Source organism: Eptatretus burgeri, chromosome 18 (assembly GCF_056783735.1).
Source record: "Eptatretus burgeri isolate ZD-2024b chromosome 18, Ebu_testis_v1, whole genome shotgun sequence".
Lineage (NCBI taxonomy): Eukaryota > Metazoa > Chordata > Myxini > Myxiniformes > Myxinidae > Eptatretus > Eptatretus burgeri.
In genome coordinates, this window is record NC_140978.1 from 34,465,618 (window position 1) to 34,480,343 (window position 14,726).

General features: G+C 41.9%; 1 protein-coding gene across 1 annotated transcript in view; it reads right to left on the reverse strand.

The window, feature by feature from the left end:
- The window catches only part of LOC147008864 (voltage-dependent L-type calcium channel subunit alpha-1D-like), a 355,309-nt gene that overhangs the window by 33,031 nt on the left and 307,552 nt on the right, over window positions 1-14,726 (reverse strand). The window contains exons 41-42 of the mRNA XM_085864488.1: window positions 9,448-9,561; window positions 4,026-4,288 (exon numbers count right to left, since the gene is read on the reverse strand). Coding sequence (XP_085720614.1) covers window positions 4,026-4,288; window positions 9,448-9,561 — 377 coding nt within the window. The remainder of the gene's footprint in view (window positions 1-4,025; window positions 4,289-9,447; window positions 9,562-14,726) is intronic.

Genomic DNA, 14,726 nt, shown 5'->3' on the forward strand with positions numbered 1-14,726 from the left:
CAGGCATCACCAAAGGCTTCAGGGCCGGAACAAAATTGCCATTTGATTCAGAATAATAGTTCAGATTCTCATTAGCACAGTCCCTGCTACCGGCAAGCTGAATGATTAAGCTTTTGAAAGGAACCTGGGCCCTCTGGCCTCTAATTTTAAAACAAAACATCCGCTGTAAAATCCTATGCATGAGAGAAAGACAAAATGGGAAGAATTATCAAATCAAAGATACAACGGTGAGGACGATGACAAGCAAGGAAAGGTTTGTGCTCTGAAGGATGTAGGCCGTGTGGACGTGAATCATGATGGAATGATTGAGCAACAGCTGAGACATGGGATAGAACTTCTACCCCATGGGTTTACCCCGTGTACCCCGCCATAGAAGGAAATATCAAGGCCACATGACATATCAGGTGCCAGGAGCTGGTAGGATGACTTCCTCACCCACCCCCCCTCCCCTTCCCCAAAGGAAGCTGTTAAACTTCAACATGAGTTGCAGCATCACTTGTGCAAGATCACCTGATAACTTACAGGCCCAAGAGAAGTCGATTGATTATGTTATATAAAAAATGAAAAACGTGATATTTTCTGCTTTTCTTTACAGCAATTAAAATTGAATTATTCTGGAAGTGAGATGTCTTCTTTAAAAATAAATAAAATTATTTATCGTGTTATTTGTATACGAGAGGCGTTCAAAAAGGTTGACAAACGAGCTGTCCCACAATAGTCGAAAAAACCTTCAGGTTTTTTTCATTTATTTTAATTTCCAGAAATAGATAACAAGGCAAAACATATTCTTCTCACTTATTATATCTGGGCTGGCAGGACAGCCTCGAGTTGTCTAGCCTGGGTTTGAACCTCGATCCTGCTGTATAAACTCCACCCTGGTGTTTCGCAGGCAGAGTGATTCATCAACGTGTGTCGTTCTTCGGAGGACCCGCCTGCCAGCACTGGTCACTCATTGTTGGACATTAAACATCGTTTTTCTTTTTAAATATGGGCCACCATTATTATTCATTATAAATAGTGCACTTGCCGATCGAAGAGGTAATACGTGTGGATATCCCACTCACTCTATATCAGGTTTGAAGCATGAGACTTGCCCCTTGTACATAATAAAAGAAAAAAACTCAACCATGGACTGCTCAAAGCCAATAATAGATAATCACAACATATATTTCATACTGATGCACAATCACTGTTAATAGGTTATAGGAACGGTTTCAATATCATGTGACTGATCTCATGATTGATCATGCTGATTTTGGTGGTGTCGGCAACAGCAAGGGTGAAGGAACAAGAAAGTGGCATTTGACTTTTCAAGAAATTGTGTATGAAATAAAAATACAAATCAAAACATTCATCATGATTCTAATTCGAAATGTGCCCATTATGTCAAAATCTCTGCATGTTGCAGAAACATGCAGATGTGGTGGAAGCATTTCATGTTAGGGTGGGAAAGTGGGAAATGCATGAAAGCATGCACATCATATGTATATATGTATGTATATATATATATATATATATATATATATATATATATATATATATATATATATATATATATATATATATATATATATATATATATATATATATATATATATGAGGCCCGGCGAGTAGTGATGTAAGTGACATTTTTTAATGATATGATGATAGGCTTGGATGATAGGGGAAGGGTTAAAATAATGCTATATGGCATTAACTCCAAAATGGTCGATGTGACCCTTATATCACTCCTCCTCGCGGCGCCTCATATATATATATTGGGTGGTCACTTGAGTACCCTTATTTTCACTTTTTCTGTCTGTCTGTCTGCATGTATGTTTGTTGGGTGGTCACAAGAGTACCCTTATTTTCACTTTTTCCATCTGTCTGTACGTATGTTTGTTTGTATGTCTGTATGTAATGGACAGCTCTGGAGGCAAGAGGAGTCAACCAATTTCGATGAAACTTGACAGGTAGGTTCATACCAGGGTCTAGTTCTATGCTTTTGAGCACCATTGCTATGGACACCACCGTTGCCAAGCAACGGGACTTTGAAATTTTAGAAAAATCATTTTAAAAATTAATTTTTCGAAAATCAAAAATCGGCTTCCAGGCTTTTATGCGCACTATAATCAACCTCTTTTTAAAAAAATTTCAGCCTGATAAGTCAAAAACTGTATGACTCGTATGCAATTATGTAGCGACCACCAATGTTTGCCTACCGGCTTGTATGTTTGTTTGTACGTAATGGACAGCTCTGGAGGCCAGAGGAGTCAACCGATTTTGATGAACCTTGACAGGTAGGTTCATACCAGGATATAGTTCTAAGCTTTTGAGCAGCGTTGCTATGGACACCACTGTTGCCTAGCAATGGGACTTTGAAATTTTTGAAAAATCATAAAAAAATTATTTTTTCGAAAATAAAAAAAAAATCAGCTTCCAGGCTTTTATGCGCACTATAATCAACGTCTTTGTCAAAAATTTTCAGCCCGATCCGTTAAAAACTATGACTAGTATGTAATTATGTAGCGACCACCCATGTCGCCTACCGGCTTGCATATATATAATCGGAATAATTAGATGGCGGACACTGCGACTCGTGGTTGACTGGGTGGCGTTCGTGGTTCTAAAACAACCCACTGTCCCGCAACGTTAATTGTGAGTGGTGGCCCCAGGTCCGGCTCTACCGAGGACAACCGGGGATTAATCCCCTGAGTGACAAGCTGGTGTCTCGGTACCTGTGGCCGCAACAGCTGGTGTCAGTAGTTGGATATTTTTCGAACCCCTTGATTAATAAATTGGTGTCAGGTCGTGGACCTGTGGTGCGCTTCACACACCTCAAAATTCAGGGCTGTTTGACCAAATTATAGTTAAATTTATTGGGAGGAACAATGGCGGACCAACACAGGCAGGTCCCGTTGGGCCATGTAGATGATGTAAATATGGATACGGAATTGACCCAGGACCCGCATGAAGTCACAATGGAGGGTGAAAAGGAAGCAATGGGAGAGATGGAAAATAACCCCCACCCTCGGTCTCTGGAAAATGCAGCGGCGATAGCAGAATGCCGGGTTATCGCCACCAGTGCAGCCTGAGAATGACATAAAAAAAACCCCTTCTGGTAAAACTACCAAAATCACGAATCACTGCTCACCTTCACTCTTTCATTCCTCTTTTTTCCCCACCTTTGGAATAAACTCTCTCACTCTGTTCAATCCCATTATTCCCTGCAGGCCTTCAAAACAGCTGTTCACCACCATCTCTTATCACCCCCCATTCAAATCCTCAATCTTTTCTACCCCCGATAATCCACCCAAGCCCACCTCCTTCAAATTCCCTGCTTTCCTTCCAGAAAGTCCCTATAATGTCCATCTTGTATTCCCCATGTTCCCCGCCCCATCCCTCTCCCTTCCACAGATCTAATGTCTCTGTTCCCCACTGTTTTGTCCTTCCCACTCCCGCCCCTCTTGTCTCATGCCCCCCCCCCCTCCTTGCTGTGTGTTGTGTGTTAGCTCTCACTTGAGCCTCGCCAAGGTATACAAAAACAAAAACACCAAGAAACCAGAGCAAAGGCAAAACAAGAAACCAGAAGGGCGCATGCAATCGGGTGGAGATAATAATCAAAATATGTGAACCGTGAAGAACAAATAAGCCCAAAATCTGGAGAGGTGACTCAGTTTGATGTTTATCCAATGGTAACCATAAAATCGCTGTCTCTTAACATGAGTGGCTGGGCTGAATCCTCCAGGTTGAAGGTGACGCTTTGGTGTGCGCATGCGCAGGACTTCCTTCCGTCCATTTGAGATCAGGCGAGATTTTTTAACATACATACATCACATACACATACACCTCAGTGGAACAAAAACACAGAAATAAAATAAAACAATCTCTCAGAAAACACCAAACCAGGTGAATCGAGTACATTGAGGTAGAATTACAATTTATTGATATTTGTTAAGTCCCACATGCCATTTAAAAACATTGGATAACATACAAGGCCTCAACTGCTATCCCTTTAACAGGAAATTTCTCTCATGTGAACCCACCTCCTGGTAGGTGATCCATAAATGATGCCGTTGGGACATTTGGAGGGGCTATGGTAACCCACTCTGCTTCCTCGTCCAAGGTGGTTTTTGTTGTCGAGGTTGCAGGGTGGAAGTGTGGTTAGGGGCTGTGCAAAAGGAAAGGTGCGGTGGATGCTGTCTCCCTGCTCACAATCACAATCAGTGGTGTCACACGAGTTGCTGTCCTCCTCGGGAAAGTCGCCACACACCTGTGCAGGAATTTGCACGCGTCGTGGAGATGAGCCCTAGAGGAGGGATGTGAAGCTGTTATCCACCAATGCAAAAAGTTTATCCCTGTTTTCCCCAAAGCCCCATCAAAGTATGGTTTAATAACTCTGTTAATTGTCTTTGTCCTGAATAATATTTTGGGATTAACACCCTGAGGCTTATCAACTGTAATAGTTTTAAAAGAATCATATAATTGTTCAAAGTTTTCTTCCTGAAAAGTGGGATAGTGTCTGTAAAACCTTTTCTTTAAAACCTTTCAAAAAGTAAATAAACTCACAGACCTTTATTCATAAATTATTATAAAAACCAGCAGACACCCACGGAAATTTCAATTCCTCCACCGCCCCTCCCCCCCATCACCCCACCCAACCCCAAGCTCTCAATTCCCCATCCCAACTCCAGATCCTCACCTCCTCATCCCCAAGTCATCCGCAACTGGCCCACTAAACTCCAAGTCCTCAACCCCCACCCCAGCCTCAACCCCGCTCTCCAAACTCTATCTCGTCTTTGCCTTCAACCTCCCCAACTCTGTGTTCTCCCCTCCCTCAATATTCTTCAAGTTCACAACCAACCCCCCTCACAATACCTCAACCTCCCTCTCCCAAGTGTCTGCCCCCTCTCACCTCCAACTCTCTGTCCTCCCCTTTCTTCCCATTCTTAACAGCATTCATATTCCCATTCGTCAAGAACAATGTTAAAAGTAAAATAAATAAATAAATAAATAAACCCTTCAATTCAGACGCACTGCTCTGGCACATGCTACCATACTTGACCTGACCTTCTCACAAGTGGAATCCGGTGTGGTGCCATATGAAAAGAGGGAGGGGATGGAGGTGGGGCCTCCACCAGAGACTTAAGATGCCATCATGTTTTAGAGGAGGGAGACAAGTTTGAAAGTTCATTCTTGAGGTTGGACTGTTGTTTTCTGGCTCTCCTGAGAGTGGACACACACTTGTTGCAGGCTTTGTGGAATGAGCTGAGATTGTCTTTGATCGGGTAAGCTTTCCTGGAAGAGAAGGCAATTTATTACAGAAAAACTGCTTCACCACCTGATTTCGTGTCCCATGGTCAGAAAGAAGGGTAGGATATCTCAAGAAGAGATGGAATGGATCTGTGCATAAGAAAAATCAGGTTTCTGTGGAATAAATTTCAGTCTGTTAATATCAGGGGCATTAGATATGGGAGTCCAGTTCTGAAGAGATGTCTGTTTGCAGTCGCTGCCAATCTGCCTGAGAGAAATGCCAGACTCGGCGGCAATGAGGCAGCTCTCATATAATAGCCAGAGAGATGATAACTCTAACAAGCATATGATCAGATGAACCAATTGGAACGGAGGAAGAACAGGAGACATTTGCAGGGAAGTTTGTCATCACCAACTCCAGAAGGGAGGATTTGCCATTCGGAGATGGAGATGGGAAAGTTCACAGATTGAAAGGTTTGGAGATTAGGAGATCCTTCCTTTTTTTGGGGAAAAACAATGTCCATTAGGAGATCGGAAAGTTCAGAGATTGAATCAGTCCCATGGAGTCACAGAAGCCCTTTGCTGAAGTGCCATGGCTGGTGAGAGAGGTACCAACAGTCAAACACCCAGCCATTTTGGATGGTGACAATTGAAATTGCCACATATAAGGAATAGAGTTTGGATGAGTGGTTAAAAGTTGGTCTGCATTGTCTGAGAGAGCGAGAGAGGAGAGAGAGAGAGAGAGAGAGAGAGAGAGAGAGAGAGAGAGAGAGAGAGAGAGAGAGAGAGAGAGAGAGAGAGAGAGAGATAGAGAGAGATAGAGAGAGATAGAGAGATAGAGAGAGAGATAGAGAGAGAGATAGAGAGAGAGATAGAGAGAGAGATAGAGAGAGAGATAGAGAGAGAGATAGAGAGAGAGATAGAGAGAGAGATAGAGAGAGAGATAGAGAGAGAGATAGAGAGAGAGATAGAGAGAGAGATAGAGAGAGAGATAGAGAGAGATAGAGAGAGAGATAGAGAGAGAGATAGAGAGAGAGATAGAGAGAGATAGAGAGAGATAGAGAGAGATAGAGAGAGATAGAGAGAGAGAGATAGAGAGTGATAGAGAGAGATGGAGAGAGAGAGATAGAGAGAGAGAGAGAGAGAGAGAGAGAGAGAGAGAGAGAGAGAGAGAGAGAGAGAGAGAGAGAGAGAGAGAGAGAGAGAGAGAGAGAGAGAGAGAGAGAGATATGGAGATGTAAATGGGGTAGTCACTGGTTGGAAGATGGCAGAACAGAGACAAATAAGTGGTGTGAGCGGAGGTGAAGTTGCAGCCAAAGGCAATCCTGGAGGTTTGGGAGGTGTAAGATGAGTACGTACTATGTACAGTGAGGAATTGAGTTATTGAGGTATAGTGCAACTCTGAGAGGGATTGAAGCCTATCAAATCAGTGGAGACCATAACTGTAGAGAGACACAAAGGAGTCATGGATGTCCTGTGGAAGGAAAGATTTTGTTAAACAGATGATGTCTGGTTTATCATCAGTGGTCTGTATCGTGAGATCTTTCAGCTTGCGGCAGAGACCTCAGATGGTTGAGGTCCATACATTTCGGGTTACGGTAGGAGGAGCTGCTGCGAGGACATAGGAATGTGGAAAGGAGTGAGAGTGAAGCTGCAGCTACAGTACCATTTGTAAAAGGATGGGAGAGGAGCCAGACAGGAGCAGGCCATCAATTTCATGTTCCGAGGAGGAGGCCATGTGATGATCCTGTTCCATATTCTAACTGACCTATAGAAGATGTACTATTGGATGATAAGGTGGTTAATTCTACCTATTCGTCTCGACAACTCCACCACTCGCCTCTCCACCTCTCACGACTCACTCAAGCCACATCACTCGCCTCTCCACCTACCTCGACTCACTCAAGCCACATCATTCACCATGTAAATGTGAGCAAAATATACCCTATGTAAATATTTATGTCCCTATGAAACTAAAAATACCAATTACGTATCTTATTTTATTGTTTTATGTGATATACAGTGACCTACAAAAGTATTCACCCCTAACAATAATGCTATATTTAGATGAATTACGAATTATGGAGAAACAATTTTTCCAAATGAACTTTTTTATTCATAACTGAGGAGATCAAACTAAACACTTTTATAGTTGAAGGAGGTTACATGTCAGGAATACCTGAAAAAAACATGTACAAATCAAAATTCACTGGTTGTAAATTTTTTCATCCCCTATAGTCAGTACTTGGTGGAAGAACCTTTTTCAGCAGTGAATCTTATGAGTCTTTTTGGGGTAGGTTTCTATCAACTTTGCACACTGAGATGGTGAAAATTGCTCGAGTTCTGCGAAGTTTGATGGGGATTGTCGATGGACTGCAATCTTCAAATCTCACCATAAGTGTTCAATTGGATTCAAGTCAGGACTTTGGGCCACTCAAGAACATTTATTTTCTGCTTATTCAGCCACTCGAGTATGGCTTTAGTTTTTCACTTTGGATCATTGTCCTGCTTAAATGTGAATCTCCTACCCAGTTTCAGATTCAAAGCTGACTCAAGCAGGTATTCATCAAGGATTCTCCATGTACTTTGCACCATTCATTGCCCCTGTCAGTTCTATCCTGCCAAGCTTGCCAGTCCCTGCTGATGAAAATCAGCCCCATAACATGATGCTGTCACCACCAAACTTGACAGTATGGATGGTGTTTACTGAGTGATATGCAGTGTTAGGCTTGCATCAGATGTAGCGATTTGAATTTAAACCAAAAAGTTCAATTTTTATCTCTGACCAGAAAACTTTTCTCCACATGCCTGCAGTATCATTAAGATGCCTTTTCACAAACTCCATACAAGCTTTTCGATGTCTTTTTCAGTAATAGCTTTTTTCTTGCAACTTATCTATTGCAGCCAGCTTTGTGAAGGGAATGGGATATTGTTGCTTGATGACCACTGACCCTCATCTTGGACATAGAGCCTTGCAGATCTTTCAGTCATTGTTGGATTTACAGTGACATCGAAAAACAGTTTCCTGCTTGCCCGGCTGCTGAGTTTAGATGGGCGACCTGATCTGGGTCGAGTCTGGGTGGTGTGATACGTCTTCTACTTCTTAATGATGGATTTCACCGGACTCAGATATAATTGGTGAATGAAATCTATTTATAACCCTCTCCTTAACGATGCTTCTCCACCACTTTATGTCTGACTTTTGGAAAGCTCCTTGGTCTTCATGTTTGCCTTGTTGGTTGGAAGTGGAAGAGATTAATTTTAAAATTAAACCACTGATTACGTACGAATGACACCTAATACACTTATTTTGTAACCTTGCAAACAAATAATTTGCTCCTGAAGTGATTTAGGGTTAATTAAGCAAAGGGTTTGAATATTATGCGATTGAGAAACATTTGTTTTTCTCTGTTAATCGAACTTATTCACATTTTATCTGCCTTTTTTTTTCGCTTTATCACTTTGGAGTAGTTTGTGTAGACTATATATTAAGTTTGATTTGAACGCATCATGAAATAAGCTCAGATGGTATCAAAATGTGAAAACTTTGGAGGGGCGTAAATACTTTTGCAGGCGACTGTGTTATTTTTATTTGTGTGTAAATACTGTATATCTTGTACTAACTTTCCTCAATTATTTCGTGTTATTCTTCCTCATTAAATTGTATAAAATTGTGATGTATTAAGACTTTACATATGGAGTACAGGTGATGGAGTGCGGGAACGTATTTTGTGTTTTCCAGGAACGTAACCCCGACTTAAACTGATAATTTCCAGTATCATATAATTTCTAAGATATAAATAAGGTTGTAAAAACCTGCTGTTTTGTTTGGTGCAATCTGTCTCTGTTTTTTCCACAATTGTTTTCTTTTTAATTGTAAAGTACTTACAATAATCTACACTGATAAATTTCTGAATAGCAAAACAAAATGCTCCGATGAAGGGTTAAGGCCCGAAACGTCAGCTCCTTGCTTCTCCCAGTGGTTGGGTTTGCATACCTCAATTCAAGTACTGTTAATTATATCCATCGTCCTACCTGTCCGCCGACGTAGATCGACATGAACGTTCACCAAAAAGACGTTTTATATTCCATTGTAAAACATGGACATTCTTTTTTGAAATGACCAACGGAAACCAAGGTACAATAACACAACAATGCAAGTGGAAACATTAACACAGTGAAACAAAATGGAAATTAGAATAACTTCATCCTCACTGTGCAGGGGTTTGCGCCATGGCTGTTCCAACACTGGGTGTCTTGTGCTTGCAATTCACTGGAGATGGCTTGGTGGATCTGTGGATCCATGTCATGCAGCGACCGAAGACCAGCCTATCGCAATCAGAGGGATACAATGCACTGTGTGTAAACATTTACTCCCCTACCACATGACATGATCATCACCACATGACATCAGAATATCTCAGCAGTGGGTGAGGTTATGCATGGGTAAGCAACCAGCATGCAAACAGATCTAGATGGGGCTGTTTGCGGCACATTTCCATGAGAATCATAAAAGATAACTCACTTGAAGGAGAGCATGATGACAAAGGTACAGGTTTAATTATATTTAATACAAAGGTATGTATATATATATATATATATATATATATATATATATATATATATATATATATATATATATATATATATGATATTTATAATAAATAACAAGAACTGGGAGTTGTGATGATTGGCTTCCAGGCAGGTTGTCATTTTCAGTGTTGTTGATCCAGCTTAAGTTGTATTTAGTCTTCAATTCGGTATATTTTATTGCCATGCATACTCAATCATATGTTTAAAGTTTCATATTAACTGGTTAACCAGTTTCAGAGATGATTTTTTTTATCGTTCTTCAATACAATATGGCTGCCAAACCACATGATTGATGACATAATCGTTGTCAGCAAATCGTTCCCATGGGTAGTGGATTATATAACCTGGAAAATTTCCACAATAATGTGGTGGAATATCGATCAGATAATCAATTTCTGGGAAGATTTTTAAAGGGTTTTTGTCCAATTCAAGATGGCTGCCAAACCACGTGACTGATGATGTCATGATTGTCAAAAAATCTCTTTGTTGGTGCTATGTTTAAAATTTTGCATCAATCGGTTCAGCGTATTCAGAGAATAAGGTTATTTTTTCAATTTTTCTTCAAATCTAATATGGCCACCAAACTGTTTGACCAATCAGAACCATTTTGCAATATGGAATTAGATCATCACCTTTCTAACAAGTCCATGAAGTTTGAGCATCATCAGCATGACAGTTTCTGAGATCTGGCTAATGAAAAATGCGAGAGTGTAATGTACTCTATAGACAGGGACAAAGGCTCTGAAGTGGGAACAATAGGTCGTATTCAGATACGGGCACAACACAGCACAACCTCGGAACATGGGCTGGTCACCTGACTCTGTCTAACTACACCCCGGTGCACCCATATATGCATGCATTATCATAAACTACTGATACATCTCATCTAACAACCCCCACCCCCCGGCATTTTTTACTTTCTTTTTTTTTTTTTTTTACAAATCAAGAAGCTCGGGAAGCTTACAGAAACGAGTTCATCTTCTAAGGCACTTGAGCCAGGTTCAATGTTTGGCTCCCCATGACGTAACCTGAGTTGGTCATCATGTTTACGCATGCATCTACCATCACACAACTTCACAAGAAACATCATTTCACCAATGTTATTGATAATGATGCCAGATAACCACTTGGTTCCACGTCCGGAGTTCAACACGTGCACAGGATCATTGATCTGGAAGTTGCGGTAAACAGACATTTGGTCGTGGTTACGTTTCTGTTGACACTTGGTATTCTCGACCTCTACCGTTACATCCGGGTGCACTAATGATAACCATGTTGTTAATTCACGACCCATCAGAAGCTTGTCAGGTGAGAGACTGGTGGTTTGACGTTGTCTGGTGCGGTAGTTGAGCAACACATGAGCTAGACGAGATTGAATGGATCCTTCCTTGATGCAGCTTAAACCATTCTTGATGATCTGAACAGCACGTTCTGCTTGACCCTTACTGGCAGGTTTGTAGCGGGCAGATATACAGTGGTTAATGCCATTCATTTTAGAAAAGTTCTGAAACTCTGAACTCGTAAATGACGATCCATTATCTGATACAATGGAGTTTGGAATACCATGTTGTGTGAACATGGTGCACAGAGCTTCAATTGTTACAGCAGAGGATGATAAGCAACAGGCTGGAGATTACTGGTTCCATTTGTTTGCAACAATGCACACCCCATGCCATATGAAGAGCTATCACAACTGAGAACAAGTTCCTTGGATGGGTCATAATGGACAAGTAATGACAAAGAGGATAGCATGGTTTTAGCAACCTTGAACGCTCTTGTTTGGGCAGCTTCCCATTTCCAGACAACGCGCCTTTCCTAAGGGAAACATGCAGAGGCTCGACGGTTGTGCTGAGTTGAGGCAGGAAATTACCAAAGTAGGTCAACATACCCAGGAATGCACGAAGTTCTTAAATGTTTTGTGGCATTGGTGCATTCGCAATTGCTTCAACTTTGCTCGGAGAGGTCAAAATGCCTTGACAGGAGATTTGATGACCCAGGTATTTAACTTCACGTGACATAAAGGTACACTTCTCACACCTTATACGTAACCCAGCTTGTGACATCTGATTGAGGACTTTGTTTAGGTTCTCGAGGTGTTCATGTTGTGACTTGCCAGTCACTAGTACATCATCCTGGAATATGACTGTCTTTGGTACAGTTTTTAATCATGTCTCCATCTTGCGTTGGAAGATTGCTGCAGCAGAGCGTATGCCAAATGGGCATCTGTTGTACATGTAGAGTCCTCACTGAGTGTTGTTGCATGTACAGGGCTTGGAATCATCATCCAGCTCCATTTGGGCACAGGTATTGGTCAAGTCAAGCTTACTGAATGTCTGGCCACCCATGAGAGTGGTGAACAGATCCCTCTGCTTTAGACAAAGGGTAGCCATCCAGCTTTGAATAGTGGTTGATTGTCGTTTTGTAGTCCCCACAAATGCGCATTGTTCCATCTGCTTTGAGGATTGGAACGATAGGTGCTGCCCAGTCAGAGTACTCGACTGGTGAGATGATGTCCTCACTCTGCAGGTGGTCAAGCTCACATTCGATCATTGATCACATCATGCAGGGCACAGGTCGAGCCTTATGGAACAATGGCTGAGCATCTGCAGAAACATGAATCCTCACTTTGGGCCCTGCAAAGGTGCCAACACCATTGCTGAACAGGCCAGGGTACTTGTTGAGCACGGTATGATATCAAGCATCAGAGTTGGAGATTCTGTTTACGTCACTCCAATTAAGTCCGATTTTTCATAACCAGTCTGGGCCTTAGAGGGTTCGTCCTTCTCCACACACTATCAGTAGTGGTAGAACATGAGTGCTGTTTCCATATCCCACAGTTACGTTATCTGAGCCAACGACAAGAACCACCTCCTTGGTGTATTTTCTCAAGTCAGTAGATACAAACCGGAGTGCAGGAACCTTTCTCGGAGGGTAGATGGAGGTGAACTTGCTCTCGCTCATAATTGATGTATCAACTTCCAACCTCACCGGGATCGTATCGATTGTTACATGAACTATAATTGAAGCATCGGAGCTCTTTGTTCCAACAGAGAAAATCTCATCAAGTTCCTCACTTGACTCTCGGCTGCAGGCTGTGCTTTGTGATTTATCGTCCGCTGCATCAGGGTTCATCCCAATGTGATAAGCAGGAGACAAGTTCTTCAGCTTAGATCGAGAACAATGACATATCAAGTGTCCCCGCTTACCATAGTTGCCACAGGTATAATTACTGTACTGACATTGGAAAAAACTTGATGATTACCACCACAACGTCAACAAGTTACCCCGACCTTCCGGGTCGATTCAGAAATGTCAGGAGGTGGAGGTGAATTTGGTGGCTTGCTAAAACACTGTTGCTTGCAGCCAAAGGTTACCTTGTTAACCAAAGAGTCCTGCTGGATAACATTTCACTTGTTAGAGATCACACGCAGGCTCTCAGAAGTTTGCATACATGCAGTAGCTATTTCCATGACTTTAGCCAAATTGGTTTCAGATTCAGGAAGGAGTTTCCGCGGAATGGAGTCGTCATTGATGCCGATTATAAAGAAATCACGTAACATCTCTTCGAGTTTATCTGTAAACTCACAATGTTTGGCGAGTCGGCGTAAATCAGCCATGAATTCGGATGCTGACTGACCATCTTGATGATGCTGGGTAAAAAATTTATATCTCGAGACGATGTTAGCCCGTTTCGGGTGATAATGTTTTTTTCACGAGATTGACGAGCTCTTCATACGACTTGTCAGAAGGTTTAGCTGGGGCAAGAAGATCTTTGATGAAGCTGTACATCTGGGCGCAGCATACGGTCAGTAATACAGCTCGCCGCCTTTCGGCGTCCTCATCAGTGTCCATTTTGTTTGCCACGAAGTACTGCTTCACACAATCGGTATAGTTTTCCCAAACATAGTATTATATATAGTTTTTGTTTATATAGTACAAACGGTATAGTTTTTGGAGCTGTCATATTCACAATCTCCATGCCCTCCCTATAAGTTTTCTCTTCAGTGTAAAACGACCAAAAGTGGCTGTTAAAAGAATCATCAAATATCGAAAGGTTGAAGCCGATAGGCATCACAAGTCTTGTGAAGATCACAGTCCATAGAGGCCACAATAACTGTCTGTCCACTGTCCAAATAACTACAGATGGTGGATAAAAAATATACAGACACCTGGGTAAATGAGGGACACCAAGTATGTTGAAAGTAACAGCTTCCACACAGGTGTGGCCCAAGTGTTAATTAAGAAAATAACATCCCTGCATGCTTAGGGTCACGTATAAAAATGCTGCACAGGCCTGATTGCCTATAATTAGGATAAGCACAACTGCAGGAGGAGACCTCAGTGACTTTGAAAGAGGGGTGATTGTTGGGGCACGTTTAGCAGTAGTCCACCAAAATCTCAGCTTTTGGTAATCTCTGCTTTGATGAGATGAGACTTTCATTGGCATGGGGTTGCTTACAATCCTGGACAGGTCACCACTCCTATACAGGACACTTGACTGAATGTGCAGTAATTTGTAGTTTGTCGAGGGTGTCGGCGATAGTCCGGCTACTCTTCATGAAAGACACATTGGGATCTTTAACGTCCACCAACTAATGGCAGCGGATGGCCCAGTGGAACGTCCATCTGAAGGACATCACACACATTGATCAATCACATTACCGACAAAAAAAAAAACAGGCTGGCAATTTATCGTTGAATGGAGATTCAAACCCAGGCGAGACAGTTTAGAGGCGAGTTCGCATCCTTCTCGACTATCCTTCCCACCTCTATATACTATTACTATTAACAGCAAAATTAATGGAAAGCAACAAAGAATTACTTCGTGGAAAACAGCACAAACGAAACACAAAGAGAACGCCCTTTCCATTGCCAAGGTTCGCCAAAATCGAATCGAAACT